The sequence below is a fragment of the Bos indicus genome, chromosome 3 (assembly GCF_029378745.1).
Source record: "Bos indicus isolate NIAB-ARS_2022 breed Sahiwal x Tharparkar chromosome 3, NIAB-ARS_B.indTharparkar_mat_pri_1.0, whole genome shotgun sequence".
NCBI lineage: Eukaryota > Metazoa > Chordata > Mammalia > Artiodactyla > Bovidae > Bos > Bos indicus.
Window position 1 is genome coordinate 68,765,698 of NC_091762.1, and position 26,294 is coordinate 68,791,991.

A 26,294-nucleotide genomic window follows, 5' to 3' on the forward strand; every position below is an offset into this window, starting at 1 on the left:
AAGGGCACAAAAAGGATGAATGACAAAGAGATCACATTCCTAATAACATATTCATAAAGGTTCCCTTTTGCATGGTCACATGAAGTCTGTAAGTTAGGCTCAACACGTGATTTTCTAAGAAATTCAAACCTCATCATCTGAAGAAAGAATGACACCTTTTTATTTATTAGCTAACTGTGATCACACTCGGGTTCACCTTGGAAGAAACATACAAAAGAAATGCAGTGAAAACACAAAAGTGAATGCCTGTATTATATTTCCTGACTCCTCCCCATCTCAGCGGCGTCAAAGAAACATAGAAATCATAGAGAAAACGGACCTTGTTGCAAAGGAAAATAATCTATTTAAAGTCATGACAAGATGTGTAGGGTTAACATTTCAAACCCAAACTTAAGAAGATCAAAAAGGGCAAGCCATGGAGAAGTAGGCTTCCCTGATGGCTCAGTGGTAAAAAAATCTGCCTGCCAATCCAGGAGACATGGTTAATCCCTGATGGAGGATAATCCCACATGCCTCAGACCAACTAAGTCCACGGGCCACAACTATTGAAACTATGCTCTAAAGCCTAGGGGTTGTAACTACTGAAGCCTGAGAGACCAAGATGTGCTCCGCAACAAGAGAAGTCACTGCAATGAGAAGCTCGTTCACCGCAACTAGATATAGTCCCCACTCACAGCAACTAGAAGAAAGCCCGCACAACAGTGAAGACCCAGCACAGCCAAAAATAAATAGATAAATAAAATTATTAAAAAAAAAAGACTTGGAGAAGGCTAGTTGTACCAGCCATGCCAGATTTTCTTTGCATTGTTGATTTCAGGAGACACATAGGTCCTGACCCCTTGGGCCCTCTCCTAAGCTGATGGGACAAAGGAAAGTGAATGGACTTCCTGTTCTGCTCACACATATCAATCCTTCAGGGAGCTCTACCCAGACTGCCTGAACATGTCTGAATTTGTTTAAATATAAAGGCTCTATTATAATATATAAAAATGAACATTATTAGTAATGTGTTTGGTTAAGTAGTACATCAAAACTCAACCTGTTCCAAGTGGGAATTTGCTGTGTGACACAGGGAGCTCAACCCAGTTCTCTGTGACAACCTGGGGTAGGGGCTGGAGAGGGAGACGGGAAGGGGTTTGGAGGGACAGGACATACATAAACTGTGGCTGATTCATGTTGATATATGGCAGAAACCAACACAATACTGTAAGGCAATTACCCTCCAATAAAAAAATATTTTTTTAATTAATTTATTTTAATTGGAGGGTAATTACTTTACAATACTGTAGTGGTTTTTGCCATACATTGACATGAATCAGCCGGGTGTACATGTGTTCCCCATCATGAACCCCACTCCCACCTCCCTCCCTATCCCATCCCTCAGGGTCATCCCAATGTGAAGGGACTTCCCTGGTGGTCCAGTGGCTAAGACTCCACGCTCCCAATAGAAGGGGCTCGGGTTCAATCCCTGGTCAGAAAACTAGATCCCACATGCCACAGCTAAGAGTTCCTAAGAGTTTGCATGCCACAAATAAAGATTCCACATGCTGCAACTTAGACCTGGTGAAGTCAGATAGATAAATAAATAAAAATAAACATTAAAAAAAAATGTGAGTTAGAAAAAGAAAATAGACTTTCTTCTTTGCAAGGAAAAAACAAATTTTCAGTCCTGTGTAACATAAGCAAATACTAACATCACAGACAACAAAGTTACTACCTAGCTCAGAGTCCTGGAGCATTCTGAGGTACTGTGGAAGCTCAGGCGTCACTACAGGGCAGAGGAAAATCCATGGAAGCAAGTCCCTTTCTATGATTTCAACACAGTGGTTCTTCCATAATTGCAAGAATGATTCCAGTACTTAAAAAAAAAAAAATTAGCTTGAAAATACAGATAATACCTCTGACTTAAAATTTAAAAAAAAATAAAATAAAACTTTTCCCTGAAAAATAGGAATTTGTGCCATTTAAAACAATTTTTTTCTCCAAACTTTTCTTGCAACACTGTTGATAAAGCTAAAAACTGGAAATGACCTAAATATCCAAAAATCAAGTTTTAGCATATGGTTAGTATAGAGTTTTAGGCAATATTAATAATCATAGTGTAGTTTTAAACATTTTGACATGGCAAGATGTTCATAATAAACTTGAAAGTTCAAACAGATTTAAAAAAAAGATTAAATATGGTATAATCTCATTTTATATTGTCTATGTATATATCATTATGAAATTATATACTTACGTTATATAAAATATAAATACAATATGAATATGTATTTGTGTCCATTAACCTCTTACTGTCTCCCTCTAACCCTGAAATCCATACAAGACAAGACAAAAAGAAGGAAAGGAACATATAAAGACGGAACTCCTTCAGCAAGCAGAAAGAGAGAAAAAAATGAGAAATACACGTAATGTGATTCTTATCTTCTCACACAAGGTGGTTATATATTGTTTCTAATCACTTCAGATGATTTGAGCACATGAATTTTGGAATCAAAAAGGTTTCGAGGCATTCTACCTTTTCCATTTCCACTTCCCATGCATCCTACCCTCTACATTAACCTTTTCCTTCCTTTTCCATTACTGCTGAAGATATTTCTGCTTCTCTCGTGTCATCAATTCAGCGAACACAAGTAGAAATGCTGTCAAGGCACCTGGCACCTGCTGTGTGCTCAGTGTACAGTCTCTTCCTCCCTCTTCTGACTGTCAATTGTGCCTAAAAACATGTTAATGATCTTCAAGAATAATGAATGTAGGCCATTTTCTTTGAAAGCTCCTAAATCGGCAGTTAACTGTGTGGCAGAGTGAGGTTTGGGGCCTTCCCAAGGACCAAACATTTGAAAATGAGAACAAGATGCTGAATAAACCCAAACCACAGCCAGTTTGTAGTCATTATCCTCTGGACCTGGCTCCCCAGTTCTGGTTAAACAGAAGGGTGCTGTCTGTTGGCTTGGCTTCACTCTCCAACGATTTTCCCAGCGATCTTGGCCCCACTTGAATTCCCATCTGTGTGCCTTTGAACACTGTGCGTACTCTGTGCAGATGAGGAGCGCAGGCACATGGCCGCAGCAGCTGGCGCCGGCTCTGCCCCACAGGCTGCAGGCGTCACTATCTGGCCAGCCTCACCACTGACAAGCAGCCGGGGCTGCAATCCGCTGCCTCTCTCAGACGCGAATCAAACAAAGTCCACTCACCCCTTTACTCCATGAATACAGAGAATAAACTCATAATTAAGTGTGCTTTTGTTTCATGTTGTTTTATTCCTAGGAAAATTTGCAGACTCAAGAGAAAAATCCCAACTGATTCTAGGCAATGTCTCAGGGTAATAACATCTTCAATTAAAAGGATGAAAGCTCACAATCAGGTCCCTTCACACAAGTAACAGTGGCTCTGCCAGTTACTATCCTTGTGGCTCTGGGCAAGTTATTAAACCTCTCTGTGCTTTAGGGTCCCTATCTGTAAAATGGGGCTGTTGTTGTTTAGTAGCTGAGTCATGTCAGACTCTTTTGCAACCCTATGAACTATAGCCTGCCAGGCTCCTGTGTCAATGGGATTCTCCAGTCAAGTATACTAGAGTGGGTTGCCATTTCCTCCTCCAGGAGATCTTCCTGACCCAGGGATCAAACTTGTGTCTCCTGCATTGGCAGGTGGGTCCTTTACTACTGAGCCACCTGGGAAGCCCAGAAAATGGGGTAAAAACATAATAACAGTAAAGGGTTATTATGATACTAAAGAGTCAAATCTACAAAACACATCATCTTAGGTGAGGAGAAAAAAAGGCAATTTCAGTGAGCATTTTCTTTGTATTAGATGATTTCATATATGATCTCGTTCATCTCTATGAGCAAACTATAAATGTGTGCTCTTGATCTCAATTTACAAAAGAGAAAACAGAGTCTCAAATAGAATAAAGTGCCTTGATAGCATGTGACTGAGTTGGAATTTGAACAAGAAGTTGATCTGAATCCAAATCTTTGTACCACACCATGCATATAACATTAATAATGGTGATAACAGCTACCATTTACTTCATTCTCAATTCTGTGCCCATTATTTCACTTCATTCTTACAAGAATCCTTAGCAATAGTACAAAGGACCAGCCCCTGCCACTGCACATGGTGCCATCAACTCAATCTTCTGTCCCTGGTGGCATCAGTGAAGGACAGGCCGATCAAAGATCACAGTCCTCACCCTTGTTCGAAATGATTATGAATTTAGCTCCCACAATAGCACACTAGGTATTCATTTGCTAAAAAATAGTAAGTGCTGAAAGAATCATACAAAAAATGTAATTCACCTACCCAAACTGGAAAGGACTCCGTAGTTCTAAAATGCAGAGACATTTGCAAGCAGCAGTCTCCAGTATTTCTTTATTAGCAACATATTTTTAAGAACATAGTCTTCGTTTACTCACACCAAAAACTTAAACGATGAAATAAATATAGAAAGGACTTCTGGTATTGTTCCCAAATTTCTACTTTGGCATTTTGACTCAGAACATAACAAGTGGTAGAGGGGAGAAAAGAGGAGACAGAGGCAAGAAAAGGAAAGAGAAAGAGAAATGGGTGGGAGAGAAGGGATGGTAAAAATGACAGATGACAGGAGAATGGGCAGAAGTGAAGGGGTGAGGAGAGGCAAGAGAGGAAAGGAAACAGAAAAAAAGATGATTTCTGACCATCTGTTTTCGTAAAAGCTTTTATGGTAGGAAAGCATTTAGAACTCTTCTGGCCAAATAACATATATCTACCATGTTTCTGAAATCACATCTATGTTTGGAAACTTTCAACCTAATTCTTCCTATTTCATTTTTGGATTCTGAGGCGACACAGGTGAGGAGACCCAGGTGAGGCACCTGAGTGCCTGGTACAGGATGGCTGGTACAGGAATCACAGTTGTGCTCTTGCTCTAAAAAGCAGGGAGACTGACTGAGGCTGTGGCCCCCACGGGCCCCACTTCTGCCTTGGACAGCTGGCAGACATTACCCCAGGCACCACAGCTGAAACCAGCACTTTCATATGCCGCACTCACTTGATAATGGCCACTACCTGTCTCTAACAAGCCATCAAGATCACTAGTCATCTCTTCCCCACAAAGGCTCCTCCTGTATCTCCTGTAACAACATCCCACCAAAGCTCCCGAGGCTTGCTGAAGAGAGCAGGTTGATTGATAACAACTGTGTCTTCCAGCGGACGATTTCACCCATGAGGATCACAGATGGCCAGATGACTCGAGGTAATTTTCTCACCAAAGAACATTGGGCTCAGGCATGCAGGCCATATTCAGCAGAGAATCCTTCCCAGTCAAATCCACAGAGGAGATTTTTCACAGCTGTAAGCTTTTACTTGAGTTGTTATCAGAGTCTTCCATCACTGACTGTTTAAGAAAATATTAAAAGACTGCACACAGACTTCCGCATTACTATTTCAGTTCCCCAGACTGGCTGTGCACATTGACAAGCAGTCTAAGGGAAGCATGCCAGTGATGCCTGCTATCTGCTTCCTCAGGTATGTAAAACTCTTCCCTAGGGGCCAGTTGGTCTCCTCAGCCAGCAACAGTGACAAGAGGAAAGGAACTGAGTGCTATCAAACCTCTGCTGACTTTGGGGAGGGGGTGGAATGTCACATAATTGGGCTATAGAATGAATTATTCATTCCAGTCATTGTATTCAGTGCTTAGAAAATTCTGAACATACTTTTTGCCTGAGGGAAAAGCACAATATGATGAGTAAAACCATTTTGGAGTGAAATTCACTTACTTTTAAATCCTGGCTTTGCCATAAACACATTAACTTCAAGCAAGTTACTTGGCTTCTCTAAACCTTGGATTCCTCGTCATTGAAACAGGAATAACATCTACCTTGAGAGATGAGGGTGGGCTTCCCTGGTGGCTCACACAGTAAAGAATCCACCTGCAATGCAGGAGATCTGGGTTTGATCCCTGAGTCCAGAAGATACCCTGGAGGAGGGCATGGCTATCCACTCCAGTATTCTTGCCTGAAGAATTCTAAGAGGAGCCTGTTGGACTACAGTCCATGAGGGTGCAAAGAGTCAGACACGCTAAGCAAACTAACACTTTCACTGAGAGGTGAGGGTGAGATCATATAGGTGTGGCAGACAAATTAAATTACTTCTAAATTGTATTGTTCTCCATTTTTAAAAATTTTTGTTCCTTTTCCTTTCTGACAGGTAAGTAAACTCTATCATTCTTTGACACATGGATTTGTGCTCATCAAAAAGCAGAGGTAAGCAGATATCAAAGGCTGTTCTTGTCTTATGTAAAGTTCAGTGAGAAAAATGCCTAGCAATAATTAGAAACTGTGATGTTGAAAGATATCATTTATAATAGCAACTAAGGACACAAAGACCTAAACTGGTTAAAGCTATGAGTAGATAAAGCTACAGATAGAAAGATTCAGTGCTATAAAATTATAAAGATTCCAGTTCTCCCTCAAATCTATAATTTTAATATAATTCAATAAAAACATTGGAAACTTCCATGCCAATAATAAAACTTATGCAGAAGAACAAAAAGCCAAGAATGACCAAGGCACTCCTGAAGAAAAAGGTATAGAAGTTGGGAAGGTAGTGCCTAATCAGATTTAAAGATTACTATAATGGCATAACAGAGAAGGCAGTGGCACCCCACTCTAGTACTCTTGCCTGGAAAATCCCATGGACGGAGGAGCCTGGAAGGCTGCAGTCCATGGGGTCGCTGAGGGTCGGCCATGACTGAGCGACTTCACTTTCACTTTTCACTTTCATGCATTGGAGAAGGAAATGGCAACCCACTCCAGTGTTCTTGCCTGGAGAATCCCAGGGATGGGGGAGCCTGGTGGGCTGCCATCTATGGGGTCGCACAGAGTTGGACACGACTGAAGTGACTTAGTAGTAGTAGTATAATGGCATAAAAGCCAATGACATTATGATAGTGACACAGACACTCAGATAATGGCACACAACAGTCCAGAAATGAATCCACACACATATCGAAACTTGGTAGATAACAATGAAGTCATTGGGGAAAATAAGTGGTGCTGAGACCATATAACAATCATATTCAAAAAATAAATGGAATAGTGCTCCTTTTTCATGCAAGATCAATTAAAGCTGCAGTATTTATGTGTGTGTGTGTGTGTGTATCATGGAGCTGGATTAGGAAGTAATTTGGGAGAAAATAATTTTAATAATAAGACACTAACCTAAAAAAAAAAAAAGACACTAACCTATAAACCATAAGGAACAGTTTGATATATTTAATCATCTTAATTTTTAAAATTTATTAACAGACATTACTTTAAAAAATACAAAAAGTGAAACTATAAATCACAAAATGAGGGCAGAAACTGCAACATAAATAACTGACACTTGATTTATAAGCAGAATATATAAGAATTTCTACAAATCAATTTAGAAGAATAAAACAACACAATAGCAAAATAGGTAAGACGTGAAAAGATATTTCAGAAAAGAGGAAATAAAACTACCAATAAGCAAATGAAAATCTTCTCAACGTAATTAATTTGTCAAAAAAGCACACTGAACCACAAAATGTAATCTTCACAGGCCAATTTGGTGACTACTCAAAATTCTGACAAAACCAAGTATGGAAAAAAATATGTGAAACAACAGGATTTCTGCTGTTATATGCATATTGAAAATCATTTTCATCCTTTTTGGAAAACAATTTTGCATTATCTAGTAACATTAAAAATTGTGCCTGATCTCATTCAGCAATGTCATTCTTAACTATCCATATGTATATTTTGGGAAGTCCTTCCATGCAGGCACCAGAATGTACAAGAGAGCTGCATGGAAGCATTATTCATGATAGGCTTCAACTGAAACCAAAAAAAAAAGGTTCCTCAAGGGTAGACAGATGAATAAACTGTGGTTTAATTACACAATGAAATGCTACATCACAGCAAAAATGTCCATCAACAAAGGCAAACCTCACAAACCATGCAGAATGAAAAAAGCAAGTTGCAGAAGAATATAGATAAATTATATCATTAATAAAAAATTCAAAATTACACATTAAACAATATGTTATTTAGGAATATATATCTATGGACTAGAGTTATGTTAAAAAGCAAGATATTAAAAACACAAAGAAACCTTAGCTTAGTCGGTGAATGTTAGAGGCAACTAGGGAGGTCTGGAAGCGACCCCCGACAGAACTGGTAATACTCTATTCCTTAAACTAGATGAGAGTTTACGTTATATTATTTTCCATAGAGATAGAAAGGTCAACCCACTCCAGTATTTCTGCTTTCAGAATCCCATAGAACAGAAGAGCCTGATAGGTTACAGTCCACAGAAATGGCAAAGAGTCAGACACGACCTAGCAACTAGACCACCATTCTCCATGTATCTTATATGGTATATATATATTTTAAAGTTATAAAATGATTTTAATGGACTTATGGTATCCAATGAAGACCAATATGATGTTTTGAGAGGTTTGATGGGCATTATTACAGGAGAGTTTTGTCTTGTGCTCAGCTGCATCCAACTCTTAGCAACTCCATAACTGTAGCCTGCCAGGCTCCTCTGTCCATGAGATTTTTCAGGCAAGAATACTGGAGTGGGTTGCCATTTCCTCCTCGAGAGGATCTTCCTGACCCAAGGATGGAACCCACGTCTTTTGTGTCCCCCTGCATTGGCAGGCAGATTCTTTACCCCTGCACCATCAGGGAAACCACTTATTGTGAGAGAAGGATTTTTTTATATTCTCAGAAGCTACCCAAAGTCAACTGTCTCTACTGCTGGAAGATACGGTATGTAAACATAAAGCCTGGAATCACTTTAGCCATTTTCCTCCCGACAAAGAAATACATCTTAGGCTCAAAAGGAAGAATGAAACTGGTGCCTTGATGATACTATTTAACTGCTGAATCAAACCAGTCCTGGTCCATTATCAGTGAACCATCCAGACATATAACTCAATATACGCCCCTGTTTTTTTTTAATATGTAAGTGATGGAGGGGTAATTTCATTAAATACTGAGAAACCATCAATTAAGGAAAAAATAAACCAGCAGAACTTAATGGAAGATACACAAAAATAGACTTACAAACACAGAAAACAAATTTATGGTTACCAAAGGGGAAAGGCAAGGAGGGGAAACATAAATCAGAAGTATGGGATTAACATATGCAAACAACTGTATATAAAATAAGAAAACAACAAGGATTTACTGTATAACACAGGAAACTATATCCAATATCTTGTACTAACCTATAATGGAAAATAATATGAAGAAATACATACATGTATAACTGATTCACTTTGCTATACACCTGAAACACACAATATTGTAAATCAGTCATGTTTAAATTAAAATAAAAAGGAATAAGGAGGAAAACACAATTGGAGTAAAGAGAGAGAGCAGAAGAGGAGAAAGATTTACATCCCTATTTGTAACTACTGTCCAGGAAAGACCTCGAGATCGTTACAGTTCAGTTCACTTGCTCAGTATTGTTCGACTCTTTGTGACCCCATGAACTGCAGCACGCCAGGCCTCCCTGTCCATCACCAACTCTGGGAGTCCACCCAAACCCATGTCCATTGAGACGGTGATGTCATCCAACCATCTCATCCTCTGTCATCCCCTTGTCCTCCTGCCCTCAGTCTTTCCCAGCATCAGGGTCTTTTCAAATGAGTGAGCTCTTCGCATCAGGTGACCAAAGTATTGGAGTTTCAGCTTCAACATCAGTCCTTCCAAAGAACACCCAGGACTGATCTCCTTTAGAATGGACTGGTTGGATCTCCTTGCAGTCCAAGGGACTCTCAAGAGTCTTCTCCACCACCACAGTTCAAAAGCATCAATTCTTCAGCACTCAGCTTTCTCCACAGTCCAACTCTCACATCCATACATGACCACTGGAAAAACCATAGCCTTGACTAGATGGACCTTTGTTGGCAAAGTAATGACTCTGCTTTTTAATATGCTGTCTAGGTTGGTCATAATTTTCCTTCCAATGAGTAAGCGTCTTTTAATTTCATGGCTGCAATCACCATCTGCAGTGATTTTGGAGCCCAGAAAAATAAAGTCTGACACTGTTTCCACTGTTACCCCATCTATTTGCCATGAAGTGATGGGACCAGATGCCATGATCTTCGTTTTCTGAATGTTGAGCTTTAAGCCAACTTTTTCACACTCCTCTTTTCACTTTCATCAAGATGCTCTTTAATTCTTCTTCACTTTCTGCCATAAGGGTGGTGTCATCTGCATATCTGACGTTATTGATATTTCTCCCGGCAATCTTGATTCCAGCTTGTGCTTCTTCCAGCCCAGCATTTCTCATGATGTACTCTGCATATAAATTCAATAAGCAAGGTGCCAATATACAGCCTTGATGTACTCCTTTTCCTATTTGGAACCAGTCTGTTGTTCCATGTCCAGTTATAACTGTTGCTTCCTGACCTGCATATAGGTTTCTCAAGAGGCAGGTCAGGTGGTCTGGTATTCTTATCTCTTTAAGAATTTTCCACAGTTTATTGTGATCCACATAGTCAAAGGCTTTGGCATAGTCAATAAAGCAGAAATAGATGTTTTTCTTGAGCTCTCTTGCTTTTTCCATGATCCAGCAGATGTTGGCAATTTGATCTCTGGTTCCTCTGACTTTTTTAAAACCAGCTTGAACATCTGGAAGTTCACAGTTCACGTATTGCTGAAGCCTGGCTTGGAGAATTTTAAGCGTTCCTTTACTAGCGTGTGAGATGAGTGCAACTGTGCGGTAGTTTGAGCATTCTTTGGCATTGCCTTTCTTTGGGATTGGAATGAAAACTGACCTTTTCCAGTCCTGTGGCCACTACTGAGTTTTCCAAATTTGCTGGCATATTGAGTGTAGCACTTTCACAGCATCATCTTTCAGGATTTGGAATAGCTCAACTGGAATTCCATCACCTCCACTAGCTTTGTTCGTAGTGATGCTTTCTAAGCCCCACTTGACTTCACATTCCAGGATGTCTGGCTCTAGGTGAATGATCACACCATCATGATCATCTGGGTCGTGAAGATCTTTTTTGTACAGTTCTTCTGTGTGTTCTTGCCACCTCTTCTTAATATCTTCTGTTTCTCTTAAGTCCCTAACATTTCTGTGCTTTATTGAGCCCATCTTTGCATGAAATGTTCCCTTGGTATCTCTAATTTTCTGGAAGAGATCTCTAGTCTTTCCCATTCTATTGTTTTCTTCTATTTCTTTGCATTGATCGCTGAGGAAGTCTTTCTTATCTCTCCTTGCTATTCTTTGCAACTCTGCATTCATATGAGTATATCTTTCCTTTTCTCCTTTGCTTTTCACTTCCCTTCTTTTTCACAGCTATTTTTAAGGCCTCCTTAGACAGCTGCCTAGGACAAGAGAAAACTGCTCAAGAGTAGATAAATGAGCAAGAACTTTGGCACAGCACTAATAGATAGGGGGACAAATTTTTTAAATTAAAATTCTGATTTTTAAGGTAGTGGGCTTTAAAATTACAAATTAATATTTCTAAAAATAAAAATATTAATCCTTACATGTCTGAGTTTGTAGACCAAGATTCAAATCTGCTGCACTTGCAAGGTCCCAAGATAGAATTTCCCAAAGTAAGCTTTAGAAAACACTACTCTCTCTCATGAACAAAGGGTTCATGTTCATCTAGGTTTAAGAAATGCTGTATGTTGCAACATGTTCATATTGATTCACAATGCACCCTAGAATTTTAAAGCCCTGCAGTGAATCTTTCTCTAAACTCATTTGAGCAATGAACTTTTCCAGAGGGACATCTACCACAAGCCGAGAAACTATAACTGCACCAAACAGATTTTGGAAAAACACTGTCTGCCTATGGACAGGAGGTCAGTCTGTCTACCAGGATGCCATGTCATTATTCTCTCACTCAGTATATATAGCAGAACTCTAGACCACACTTAATGCAGTCTTAAAGAGTGACAGTTTTCCATCTCCTAGTGAAGCGATGGCTTTTAGTCAGGTTTGAATTCAACACAAGGTGAAGCTCAACGTCCTCTGTATTTGAGTGCTTCTGCTGTCATAGTACGGAGAAGGCAATGGCACCCCACTCCAGTGTTCTTGCCTGGAGAATCCCAGGGACGGGGGAGCCTGGTGGGCTGCCATCTATGGGGTCGCACAGAGTCGGACACAACTGACGAGACTTAGCAGCAGAAGCAGCTGTCATAGTAACAAACTGTTGATGAAAGTCTCTACCAATAATTGTTGAATCACACAACTTTGCCAAGAAAACAGTAAGAGAGCATCCTGCAATAGCATCCCAATTCCAAACCTGTCCCCTTAAATTAAGGGGCTTCCCAGTTGGCTCTAGTGGTAAAGAAGCTACCTGCCAAGGCAGTACACAGAAAAGACGCAGGCTCGATTCCTGGGTTGGGAAGATCCCCTGGAGCAGGGCATGGCAACCTGCTCCAGTAATCTTGCCTGGAGAATCCCATGGACAGAGGAGCCTGGTGGGCTACAGTCCCTAGGGTCGCAAAGAGTTGCACACTACTGAAGCGACTTACCATGCAAGCACTCCTTAAACTGCTTATGTTTGCATTTACTGTTTGCTCATAGATTAGAAATCAGACAAGGAGGACTGAGACTAGCATTTTAAAAATAATAGAATAAAATTAGAATTTATTCAGTTCTGACTATAGAACTGCTGGCAATCTTTTATTGATTGAAGAAATATGGGCCACGGAAATAGCTTTAACTCATGCTCCACTCAAGGTCCTTGAATTGCTTGCTTGGGGATTCCTGACATGAAATAATGAGTAATGGGAGAAGAGGCTGATCAGAGATAAGGCTGTATTACTGGAGGTTGGGAGAGATGAGGGCAAACTCATGAAAGCCCGCCCCATGCTTGCTCCAGGCCACCGAGTGGTTAAAAGACTTACAGAGACAGATTTCACAGCTGGGTCCTCCAACTTCACTTTGCACAGCAGGTTGTGTTTTTAAAAGGCTGCGGGTAAATTATAATCTTTATAAAAACTTTTAAAAATTAATATAAATTGCAATAGGTTCAGAGTCTATATTTAGAGAATTAGAATGAAACTTGCTCACATATATACATAAATATATATGTAATCCACAAGTACACACATATATAATCTATGCATAGTTTAAAGGAGTTGTTCGTTATTGACAGATGACAGTTAAGTAAAATTCCCTCTAACTATGAATACATTTTACAAAAATTAAAAAAAGAAAAATACCAAAATATGTCTGACTTTGGAAGTCATGATTATGACTGGTCTTTTTCTTTCCTTCAGTTTTATGTTCCAAAGTTTCTGTGATAAATGAGACTCTCATCTCTGAGCCATATAACATGTTCCCACTGAATCAAGCAATGATGTGCCACTGGCTTTGGAAACGGCCACAGACACTTAGCAGTAGACCTCCATAAGATATAAACCACAAGAGTGGCATAAGGACTGTGTGGACTGTGTGTGGTGAGGTAAACTTACAGAAATAGCATTCCACCATCCCAGGCAAAGTGGTAAAGAATCCACCTGCCTATGCAGGATATGCAGGAAACACAGGTTCAATTCTTGGGTCAGGGAAGATCCCCTGGAGGAGGGAAGGCTACCCATTCCCGTATTCTTGCCTGGAGAATTCCATGGACAGAGGAGCCTGGCAGGCTACAGTCCTGCTGCTGCTACTGCTAAGTCGCTTCAGTCGTGTCCGACTCTGTGCGACCCCATAGACAGCGGCCCACCAGGCTACCCGGTCCCTGGGATTCTCCAGGCAAGAACACTGGAGTGGGTTGCCATTTCCTTCTCCAATGCATGAAAGGGAAAAGTGAAAGTGAAGTCGCTCAGTCCTGTCCGACTCTTCTCGACCCCATGGTCTGCAGCCTACCAGGCTCCTCTGTCCATGGGATTTTCCAGGCAAAACTACTGGAGTGGGGTGCCATTGCCTTCTCCAAGGCTTCATCCACAGGGTCTCAAAGCATTGGACACGACTTAGGGACAGAGCATGTGTGGTATAGCAAACACACATCTTGAACAGATATTTAGATTGTTTGCAACTGTTCTCTATTATAAATATGGTTGTGATGTAAATCTTTTGCTCAAATTTTAGCTTTTTCTTTTTAAGAATAAAAGTAATATTAATGAGTCAATGAATATTAATATCTTAAGGCTCTGAATGCATGTTGCCTATTGCTTTCCAGACTGATATAGCAGGAAATATTTCTATCAGGAATATACAAATGGCTCTATACTAGCTTTAAGCATTAAAACTTGTATTTTACCTTTACCAACTTGACAAACAGAAAATGACATCAGAGGCGTTTTCATCTTATTTGAATACTAGGAAGGCGAAAGCTTTTCCTGTACATTTATTTGCCGTTTAGATTTCCTCTTTAGTGAATTTGGAGTTATTCCTCTTAATTATCTATTAATGTTTGGGTTTTCTCCTTCAAGATACACATAAACTTTGGCTTAGCCATTGAAGAATTCTCCTGCAATGCAGGAGACACAGGAGACGTGGGTTCGATCCCTGGGTGGGGAAGATCCCCTTGAGGAGGAGATGGCAACCCACCCCAGTATTCTTGGCTGGAAAATCCCATAGACAGGGGAGCCTGACGGGCTACAATACATAGGATCACAAAGAGCTGGACATGAATAAAGTGACTTAGCACATAAACTTTTTACATTAAGGTTATTAACTTTTATTTAAATATGTATTATGAATATTTTTCTGGTTGTGTTTTAATTTTTATGTAATAAACGCTGTTTTGTCCACTTTTCCTTGTAGTCAAAATCTTTCTACATTCTGAGATCAAATAAATACCCATTAAGTTTCCTTAGAGTTTTTTATGATTTTTTTCATTTATATTCTAATCCTTGGAGGTTTTTATTTCTGTCTACAATATGAGATGAAAATATAACTTGATACTTCCCCAGATATCTAATTTTCTCAACATTTTTTCCCTAACAATGCCTACTTTATGAAATATATTAAATTATTCCATATACCAGGATGTATTTCTTTTATAAGAGAAAAGACTATAATTTTTTAAGTTTATAAATGCAACAAATCTCACATCACTGAAAGGACTATAAGTGAACCTTTGAACACTTTTATAAATGGCCTCTCTTCTCCCCACAATAATCTGTTTTATCTGTTTTGTAAACATTGACACATCCACCAAGCTGCTCAAAACAAAGTACAGCCCTCTGTGCCTATTCTGTATAGATTCTCTCTGTTATTCTTTACCTCACTGCACTGTCCACCACACTAGTGAGCATCTTAGTTACCCCTGTACTCTCAACACTCACAATCCTTAGGGCACACAGTCGGTCCCAAGGGAGTTCTGTAGGGGGCTGGGACAGGAGAGGGTCTGCAGGTTTAAGAAGATGACACTTGATGATAGAGATGAAAGGACAGTAAAATGAACACATCATGCTGCCTCAGTTGGGGGGAAAAAAAGCATTTTATTCCATTGGCGCTTACTCAGAGAGTGACATGAAGGTGGAAAAGCTTTTCACGGTTCAAGTACAGAGGTAATGAAAGAACATTAGACTAGAAACAAAGAAGCCTGAGGTTCCAGTCCTGATTCTGCCTCTAATGACCTTGGACAAGTCAATGGAGTTCCTGGGACCTTGAATCACTCATCTGTAAAATGAAGGGCTTGACTATTACAGGATGAAGTTTGGAAGTTCACAGCCCAATTATGCAAATATATTTAGTTCGGTTCACATGATGTTTTAAATTTTAATGTAACAGGGCATAGCACTCTGTTTCTAAAAAGCTCTTTTGTCATGCAGCTAGTTTCAGTCACTTCTGTTCCCTATTTGGCTTCAGATGAGGTCTAAACGATCCTTAAAGTCCCTCCATATTTCATAAATGTATCCAATCATATAATTGTATGAATCTGACTGCTCCTTACCCCTCCATTGCTGCCACCTGCTCCAAGTCACCAGCCTCTCTCACCAGGATTATTGCATTGACCTCCTAATGGGTCCCCCATGCTTCCATCCTAGCTTTTCTGCAGTCTGTTCTCACTAGAAGCAATCTTATTAAAGCATAAATAAAATTGCCACTCCATGTCTCCTAGTCAGGTGCATCTGCTTTGACCACTCTGTTTTAAGTAGCAGTCTCTTTTCCCATGCTTCTAATCACCCTGAACTGGCTCTATTTTCCACATAGAATTGTCTCCTCTTTACATACTATGTAATAGTACTCCTGTGTTGTAGATTTGATTTTGTTTTGATTTTGTCTGTTTTGTCCCACTGGAGCAAAGGACAGGCCTTTGGGTCTGTTTTATCTAGTGATTGCTTATAGCCCCAGTGCCTGGAATAGATCCTGGGATAAAAGGGGTCCTCAATAAATTACTGTGAATAATTTTGAATTTATGAATAATTTCTCTCAGTCCAAGAATAAGTTCTTCTGGTTCTAAGAAGTGACATTACTTAAGTATCACTTCAAAATGGAGATAGGGAAGTCCAGTGGCTAAGACTCTGTGTTCTCAATGCAGCAGTCCAAGGTCCAATTCCCAGTCAGGGAACTATATCCCACATGCTGCAGATAAGTGTTCACATGGTGCAACTAAAGATCCCACATGCCTCAACTAAGACCTGGTGCAGACGAATGAGTAATGTTTTTAAAAATGGACATAGGATCCTCTTTTCTAACCTTTTCCATTATAGCAAACCACCTTACACCCACTCTACAGCTTGCAAAATTTTCAGCAAGAAAGTAATTTGCCAAGTCAACAAGGACTAGGGATACTTTTATTTAATAAGCAGGCCGATCCTTATGTCCCTACGGAGACGAGTATAAACAAGAGGGAGACTTCTCTTCCACAGCCATCAATTAAAGAATCGATATGAGGAACAATTTATAAAACAAACATGGCAGCCAATTCCAAAAAGTAGGCTCGGCAACTCTCACATGACATAGGTCAACGTTACATGGTATCATCCATGTTCTTTGAGCCCATCATCCCTGGATGGGGCCATTCCAGGTGTGTTTGCTGAATTCAAACATGCTGACAATAAGATCTTTTGTTTCTCAAGAGTCATACATTCTCCTTCCAAAACTAGAAAAGGTCAGTATCACCAGCAGCCCCCCTCCCCACCCCCGCCAACAAGAAAACAAAACCCTGACCTGCTTGCAACAGCTTTCAGGTAAATTTCTTCCAAGTGTGGGCTGAATGAGGACAGGCCCCCCTCACAAATGCCATCACTTTCACTAAGAATGGATGTTGTCTTCCTGTGCTGGAGTTCCCTGCCCCTCTCCCCTCCTCTCTGCACTTTCCATCAGCTAAAGGCTTTGCGCAAGTCTGGTCAAAGACTCTTCCATTTCAGAGACCAACACAATCTAGAAAGAAAGAGGGGAGGGAGGAACCGTTCTAAGGTTGTCAATTTTTCATTATGTTGAGCAAAGGCACTCTTCAGGGTGTTTTGGCACATTTGGGGGAAATAACAAGTACATAATGTCAAAATAAGTTTAATAATTTTAACTTCATGCAATACTTGGTTTTTCTCACAGTGTCAGCTATAGGTCAGAGATATTTTCTCAGGAGCCAGCATTTGGAGAGCACGGCTGTAAATGCCCCCTTATCTAGATAAATCCCTTATCTAGAATGATAAACCTCAGAGGGATTCCCACATTGGCAAGATGGCTACGACTCTAACTGAACGCCTCACTGGGCTTCAAACACACATATATTCTAGAGCAGTTAGAGTCTGGGAGAGAAGACAGCACTCATTAGCAAGGTCCAGGATTTTGTGTCAGGTATATTCATAGCGAATGTGACAGTCCATGGTCTTTATGGAACTAAGCAATTAGCTTTCCTTTTTTCTATTCTTTCAGAATCCTTCAACAGCTTTTGCTGATCAGCAAACAGCATTTGGCAAGTGACCAGATATGCGTGGCTTTATACGCAGAGAGCCACAGTAGGACAGTCAATCCTATTACAACTAGGTAGCTACCAAATAAAATTTTAAAGCAGACAGTGCAAACCAGTGGTGCACTATGACAGCTAAACACTGGGGCGGGGGAGTGGGGGTCGGGGGTGCACCTAGGAATATATATATATAACACATACACACACATGAATCGCTATGTTTAAAAATTGTAGAGCTTACTTAAGATTCCATCTGACTTGTTTTGAAAAATCTAAAAACTTGGCAACAACAAGCCCTCCTTCCAGTGTGGCCACTGCTGCCCAGTACTGTGAGGAGACAGGCCATGCCCTTTACCCTGGGCTGAGTCATTTCATTACCTGCCTGGAGGCTGCAAGCACCTGTGTTGACCTCTGGCTTAGCGTATGGAAGGTTATTTATACTCGGCCTAATCCCTAAAAGGATTGAAAGAGGTTTAGACGAGACAGACAACAAGGAGAAAGGAGAGGAAGAAAAAGAAAGCTCACTATAAAGCCAGGAATAGGGCCATGACCCAGTGTCTACCACACGATTCTATCCACTTAGCTGGAGGTGGGCTGCACATTTGGTTCCTAACTTCTTCACAGCTGACTGCAGCTTATAGTCTAAAACCAAAGTCAAATAATCTCCCTTTAGTAGAATACAGTCTTTCTATAGTAAAAAACATTAAATCCTGTGAAGATATTAAACATGAAACAGCAATACAAAGCCACACAAAGTGCCAAAATGTGTAGTATTGGTGGCAAAGTGATCTTACAAAGGAGCCCTTGGTTGGGCCAGGGAAAGACAGGAACATCACAGGTAGGCAGAGCGTACACCAGCTGCATAAAGCGAAACGCAAGCCTGTCAAAACAATAGGAAAAAAGCCGTGTCAAGTTCATTCAGTCGACAGGTACTGCCCGTAATTTCCAGCAGCTCTGCTTTCTTCCTGAAGTATTTTCTTTGAGTTGTTGTGAAACCAAGGGAGACATGAAGCTAGTTAAAAATGAAATGCCTCTTAGAGTTTACTGCACAAGTACCTCAGCTCTGAGACTTCAAGACCCAATTTCTTTCCCTCTTCAAATCAAGATCACCTGTGCATGGTTTTGCTGACTAGTTGGGTGTGGGAACTGAAGGGGAAGTTGAGGGTCAGCTGGCTGGGCTCAGAGAGGAAAGGGTCAGTTCAGAGCACCCTTCCGTGCCAATGGCTCCAGCTCCCAGCACAATGTATAGCTTTTGCTTTCTCTCTCTCTTAAATCTCCATCAAGTAGCATCAAGACAAATTCTGGCAACCACTCGACAATCTTACCTCTATTTCTGCATGTTGCTGATGGAGAGTTTTGCATGGCCTGAGTGAAATTAATGGCAAATCCATTTGGCAAAGCAAAACAAATCTTGAATTAACAAACATCACCACTACCACTTCTCAGTTATTAGTGGAGAAAGATATATTTCGTGCATTTTCCTCAGTCAATATTTTCTCTGTATCAAAATGGGGAACAAAGAGCTCATCACATCAATAATGGAATTTCAAGCAGCCATGGGGATATGACTACAATTTTCTCTCCTATGTAAATGGAGATCTATGAGTTCTACAGGGAACAGACTCTATCCAGACGAATCAATTAAAAAATTATAAAGCATTTTGGTCGCTGAGTCAGACGGACATGAGAACATCGAATACTTCCTCCCCTCCTCTCTATACTGCTGAAGGTAGAAAGTTGAAGTCTTTTTTCTGAGATATTGACTACATCCTCATATCAAAGCAGCCACAGTCATTACAGAGTCTGCCAGTATTTCTGTAAGAAACCCTATCTGGGGAGGATTTACAGAATATTGGCTGCTTTTGATTCACAAAGAGCTGATTTTAAAGCTGGGGTCTCAGTAGCCATGAATTCACTACATTTGCATATCACACATAGTCAGAGCAAAGTCATTTCCTGGGCCTCTGACCGCTAGCAATTTTACAGAGGTGATAATTAAGATAATGGTCTACTTTCTTCAGAAAATACATATTATTCTCAGATCTGAGAATTATGAAGATCAGATTCATATTCAGCCTCAGTACTGACATATTTTCCTTCAGAATCTTTATCTGATTTTCAGTGGGGCCCTGAAGAAAAGGTGGTAAAGCACATTGGTGGGGGAGGGGGTGGATGCAGGTGCTCTTCTCTGGAACAAAGGAGGAAAGAGAGAGGCAGAGGGGAAGACAGTGAGAGGAATGCAGTTCTGCCTTGTCTGACTTTGGACCCCAGTGGGACAGAGCTTGGGTGGGATGGGAAGGCAGGCAACAGAGCAGATGATCTATCAAGACACTAAACAGCCCAGTAACCAAGTCCAAGAGAAGAGAGGTCAGTGCAAGCTGGAAGAAGGAGGCGGATAGTTCCATAGGTTCATCAAGCAAAGGGTCATGATCAAGAGGACAGACTTTGAGAATCCATAACTGGGGACAAGGGCTCAGGAACCTGAGTCAAAGTGTGTCAGAAAAGATCTCAATGCAGACACTGTGTGCTCCTGCCCGACAGCAGTCCTGGACTGGAAGAAGAGTTGGAATTCTCTAGAAGGACAGGGGACTTGGCCAAGGTGGGGCAGCTGCGTGGAGCAGAGGGGCTTTCGCTAGCACTACTGACCCCTAGCCCAGTTCTCTCACTATTTACCATGCTATCTCTCAAGGACGCCTGAGCACCACTCTCCATAGGACACAACCCAATAACACAACCCTGGGCCACTTGTGACTGTCCCCCCCAGAGCAGCTGAGCCCCAGACTGTATGTGGTCACCAAACTAAAAACATGGCTGGAGAGTCAAATAAGGCAAAGACTGATAGTTTCCAACTTGTCAACATGCTGGACTATCCCTGCCTCAAGTGGAAGAAAAGAGAGTGTGGTTAGTGACTGCTGCACTCACAGGGAAGGTGGCAACCGGAAACTCATATGGGTGGCTGGAATCAAGATAGAAGAGGGAGATGAGACCTGGAGATAGCACCCACTGAGCCAGTTGTGAGACATGCCCTCAAACAGCTTTTGTTTTGTTTCTAGAGACCTGACCTTGCCTGTAGGCATTAAAAGGCTTCACCTCTAAAGGTGCAACCTCGGAAGTGAGAGGTTACACCTGTTGCCCCACACTGGATGATAAAAACAAGTAAATTCCTGGTCCTAGCCAAGAATGCAGGGTCTGGTCCCAACAAAGCAAAGACTTCCAGCTCTTCTTCCTCTGAAACAGTTTCTTTCAAGACCCAGCATAGTTGTGAAGCAAGAGTAGAAATCCTAGAAAGTGGGGACTTGAAAGAATCCATAGACCTACTTGACAGAGTTATCATGATGCTGAAAAAGAGCTGTCCTGGGAAGCGGAGCCCTGGGTGCCCAGGAAAGGCAGGTGGTCGCTGAGTGCTCCACCATCATGCCTGCCTTGTCTGTCCCCGATTTGCCTGCAGCTAGGGGAGGGTTTGCCAGAGAGAAGGTGACCAGTAACATGTGGTAAGTGAATACATTCCACAACACCCAATTTTCTGCTACTAGCTATTTGCAGTTGGTGAATTGACCCCTGAAAGTTATAATTTCTGCCTCTGAAAAACTGAGGGAATTTGACCATAACCCAGAAAAGTTTGAAGAACTCATTATACAGCCCATTTGCTTAGAACCTGAAGCATGATTTTCCTAACTATGATCCTCAGATGATTTATCTGTGAAACTGTAGGTTTCTGGGCTTTAATCAGATTTACTGCTCCCAAAGCCTTGGAGGGGGATGGCTGTGAGTATAAGAATATGAAGCTTTCATACACACTGCAGGTGATATTCAGGCATACAATGATTTGAAACACACAGAAAGATGTATTTACTGAAAAACCCTCTATCCTAGGTCCTAAGCTTGAGACTTTATACACACTTTTCTTTAATCCTTATAATTATGCTATGAGGCAAGTATTATCCTCCTCATTTTATAGATAAGGAAACTGACCTGAACAAGGTCATGCAACCAGTAACTAGCTGAGCTGGGATTCATCCCAGGTCTGCCAAAATCCCAAACCCTTGCTCTTATGCATAGGAATGAGTTCAATGAACACTGGCCACAGAACCAGTAGTAAGTAGAATGTCCTATGTCTCGTTTTCAGTCTACCTTCACTTTAATTCTGAAGAAAGTATATGCTTATAGTAAAGACCTGAGAGGAAATGTAGTTGCATTTGTGGGCACTGTGTTTTCACAACCTAGGAACATGAGGAGCAGTAGAGGCAGGAAAAACACAGGGAGGAAAGAAAATAGCAACACAGAAGAGCAATGTGATGTTTGTGCACTGAAGTGAAATGTTACAGTTGAATTGCATGGCCTTGATTTAAGATGGTTAGCAAAGCTGGGTTATTAGCCTATAACGTGACATTGTACTCGTACTGCGACCCCACATAACTATAGTGACCTGCCTACAGGTAACCTTGATGTTTGGGGTAACCATAATTGGTTTCAAAAGATTGAATTATGCCCCCAAAACATGACACCCTGAAAGATGATGTGTCGATTTTTAATTGTCCTTCCTCTAGCCAAAATGGCTTTTCTTCTTTCTTCAAAGCAGTTGCCAGAGTCAAATATTACCCATATAAACATTCCTGGAGCAAAATAGCATTGAGTGCTATCTTTTACAGGCTGTGTAAATGGTCTCTTGATATTCCTGAAAGAGCTAACTTGCTTCATATAATGAGGTATAGGTAATTTATTTTTTGTAATCTAGAGGTGTAAAGGCCACTTCTTAAAAGTGTAAAACATTTATCTGAGTAATATAATCCAGCAGACAAAGCCTTAAATTTATAGTCAAGAGTCATGGGGTATGGTTTTATCAATAATCAGTTTAGGGCCAAATAAGTCTTCCTTACCTTGGACTGCCCCAGTGGCTCAGAGGTGAAGAATCTGTTTGCAATGCAGGAGACACAGGTTTGATCCCTGGGTTGGGAAGATCTCCTGGAGGAAGGCATGGCAACTCACTCCAGTATTCTTAATGAAAAGATCCCATGGACAGAGGAGTCTGGTGGGCTACAGTCCATGGAGTGTCAAAGAGTCTGAAGCAACAGAGCACAGTCTTGTTTTAATCACCTGATACAATATCTACTGCTATTATTTCAGAGGAGTTTAATGAGAATCTATTAATTCAACAAACGTGAAACAGTCTTGGACACCTAAATTCTTATTCTAATGTGATTAAGAAGGATGTCATCTGAACAAGACCGGGTTTTGATCCAGATTATAGGAGCTCCTGAGACTCCTCCCCACCTCCTTCTGAGCTACTCCACAGTAAGCTATTCCACTCTCCATCTCAAAGGATGGATTTAAGTAAGGGATTCCTGCAACGTACTTGGAGCAACTCACAGAAACAGACATTTGAAGCACAAATTATTATTTTTATAGAAGATATTACAAGAGTAGGGCAGCAGTTACTACAATTACCATTCAGTGAAGAATCTCCTTAAGTGCATATGGCAGACGTGCTCAGTGAACCAAAATATTTTCACGGGTCTTAAATGTTTAAACTAATAACACCTATCTAGTTACTGAAGATAATTTGATGGCTATAATATATATAGATAGATAGGTTCATTATAACTAATGAACCCACTGCCGTATGAAGAAAAATTGAAGTAACTACTATTATGCTGATGTGGCTGCCTTGAGCTAACCCCAACTCCCTTCAGACACATTCTCTGCTGGTTCTAATAGAATTTCAGGCTATTACTTAAGGAAGGTTCGTCATCTGTAAAATGAGGGGGACGGAGGTAATCTGTGTGGTTCCTTCCAGCTCCATGAGTATGCAATGGTTTTTGCATGTTGTATGAAGTCACAATGGTATTATAATGGTATGTCATTGCAAGATACCATCCAGGCATGAAAGATAATCAGCAGACAAAGGAAAGAAAAAGAGCACTTACCAGATCCACAAGAAGGATGACCCTGACTTTGGTTTAATGAATAGTGCTAACACATCAACAGAAAGAATATGTCAACTGCCAGGGATTAGCATTAGAGGAACATGATGTTCAGAGGGGCAAATGTCTTTACGTAGCAGTGTCCAAAAGAATGAGACACTGGAGCTGAGAAAACTAAGACAGTTCCATTACCAGACAGATAACCACCATTCAGAGGTTTGGCTATTTTGTCACTTTTCCAGAGCTTTAGTATTATATGCCTAAATGACCTCTTTTCTTTGTTGATTCCATGTTCCTTGAGCTACCATCTGACCAATGATACAGTTCCCCAGTAACCTTAATAAGAGAATGGGGGTGGAGGACAGAAGTGACAAGAAGTGGGGCACAGAGAGTCCTTGACATATGAATTTATATATAAAGGATACTGTATAATAAGGGATGATCCCCTGGAGGAGGTTATGGCAACTCACTTCAGTATTCTTGCCTGTAGAATCCCATGGACAGAGAAGCCTAGCGGGCTACAGTCCATAGGGACACACAGAGTCAGATATGACTGAAGCAGCTTAGCACACAAGAAAGCAAGCACATATGATTAGTTAATTCTGACTTACATATCAGCCATGATGATACCAGTATGTAGTGTTTATCAAGAACTTGCTATGCTCCTAGCACTATTATAAGTGCTTTACATGAGTCCATTTAATCAACATAGCATCTTGCAAGGATATACCATGCTAGTGTGAGGAAACTGAAGCTAAGAGACATTAAGTAACTTACCCAAGGTTACACAGTTAAATGGTATGGACCTAACAAAAGCAGAAGATATTAAGAAGAGGTGGCAAGAATAAATACACAGAAGAACTATACAAAAAAATCTTCATGACCCAGATAATCATGATGGTATGATCACTCATCTAGAGCAGACATCCTGGAATGCAAAGTCAAGTGGGCCTTAGAAAGCATCACTATGAACAAAGCTAGTGGAGGCGATGGAATTCAAGTTGAGCAATTTCAAATCCTATATGATGATGCTGTGAAAGTGCTGCACTCAATATGCCAGCAAACTTGGAAAACTCAGCAGTGGCCACAGGACTGGAAAAGATCAGTTTTCATTCCAATCCCTAAGAAAGGCAATGCCAAAGAATGCTCAAGCTACCGCACAATTGCACTCATCTTACACACTTGCAAAATACTGCTCAAAATTCGCCAAGCTAGGCTTCAACAGTACGTGAACCATGAATTTCCAGATGTTCAAGCTGGTTTTACAAAAGGCAGAGGAACGAGAGATCAAATTGCCAACATCCATTGGATTATCGAAAAAGCAAGAGAGTTTCAGAAAAACATTTATCTCTGCTTTATTGACTATGTCAAAGCCTTTGACTGTGTGGATCACCACAACCTGTGGAAAATTCTGAAAGAGATGGGAATACCACACCACCTAACCTGCCTCTTGAGAAATCTGTGTGCAGGTCAGGAAGCAACAGTTAGAACTGAACAAAGAACAGACTGGTTCCAAATAGGGAAAGGAGTACATCAGGGCTATATATTGTCATCCTGCTTATTTAACTTATATGCAGAGTACATCATGAGAAACACTGGGCTGGAGGAAGCGCAAACTGGAATCAAGATTGCCAAGAAAAATATCAATAACCTCAGATATGCAGATGACACCACCATTATGGCAGAAAGCAAAGAAGAACTAAAGAGCCTCTTGATGAAAGTGAAAGAGGAGAGTGAAAAAGTTGGCTTAAAGCTCAACATTCAGAAAACTAAGATCATGGCATCCGGTTCCATTACTTCCTGGGAAATAGATGGGGAAACAGTGGAAACAGTGTCAGACTTTATTTTGGGGGGCTCTAAAATCACTGCAGATAGTGACTGCACCCATGAAATTAAAAGACCCTTCCTCCTTGGAAGGAAAGTTATGACCAACAAAGACATTACTTTGCCAACAAAGGTTCGTCTAGTCAAGGCTATGGTTTTTCCAGTAGTCAGGTATGGATGGGAGAGTTGGACTGTAAAGAAAGCTGAGTGCCGAAGAATGGATGCTTTTGAACTGTGGTGTTGGAGAAGACTCTTGAGAGTCCTTTGGATTGCAAGGAGATCCAACCAGTCCATCCTAAAGGAAATCAGTCCTGAATATTCATTGGAAGGATTGAAGCTGAAGCTGAAACTCCAATACTTTGGTCACCCGATGCAAAGAAATGACTTATTTGAAAAGACCCTGATGCTGGAAAAAATTGAAGGTGGGAGGAGAAGGGGACAACCTAGGATGAGATGGTTGGATGGCATCACCAACTCAATGGACATAGGTTTGAGTAAACTCCAGGAGTTGGTGATGGACAGGGAGGCCCGGCATGCTGCAGTCCATGGGGTTGCAAAGAGTCAGACATGACTGATCAACTGAACTGAACTGAGCACAGTTAAAAGTGGCAAGGACTTGATCCATAACCTTTATATTGTTTTTCTAATTTAGCTTTCATGAGGCAGAGACTGAACTCAGTGACCTAAAGATAACCATT

General features: G+C 40.8%; 1 protein-coding gene across 10 annotated transcripts in view; it reads right to left on the minus strand.

Moving 5' to 3' along the window:
- ST6GALNAC3 (ST6 N-acetylgalactosaminide alpha-2,6-sialyltransferase 3) overlaps positions 1-26,294 on the minus strand; it is a 626,405-nt gene that overhangs the window by 402,325 nt on the left and 197,786 nt on the right. For 3 of the 10 annotated variants that reach the window (XM_070780186.1, XM_070780174.1, XM_070780194.1), the window contains exon 2: positions 22,729-22,911. The exons of the other annotated variants lie outside the window; for them this stretch is intronic. In XM_070780186.1, the coding sequence (XP_070636287.1) occupies positions 22,729-22,827 (99 nt within the window). In that variant the 5' untranslated portion in view covers positions 22,828-22,911. The remainder of the gene's footprint in view (positions 1-22,728; positions 22,912-26,294) is intronic. 10 annotated transcript variants of the gene reach the window in all.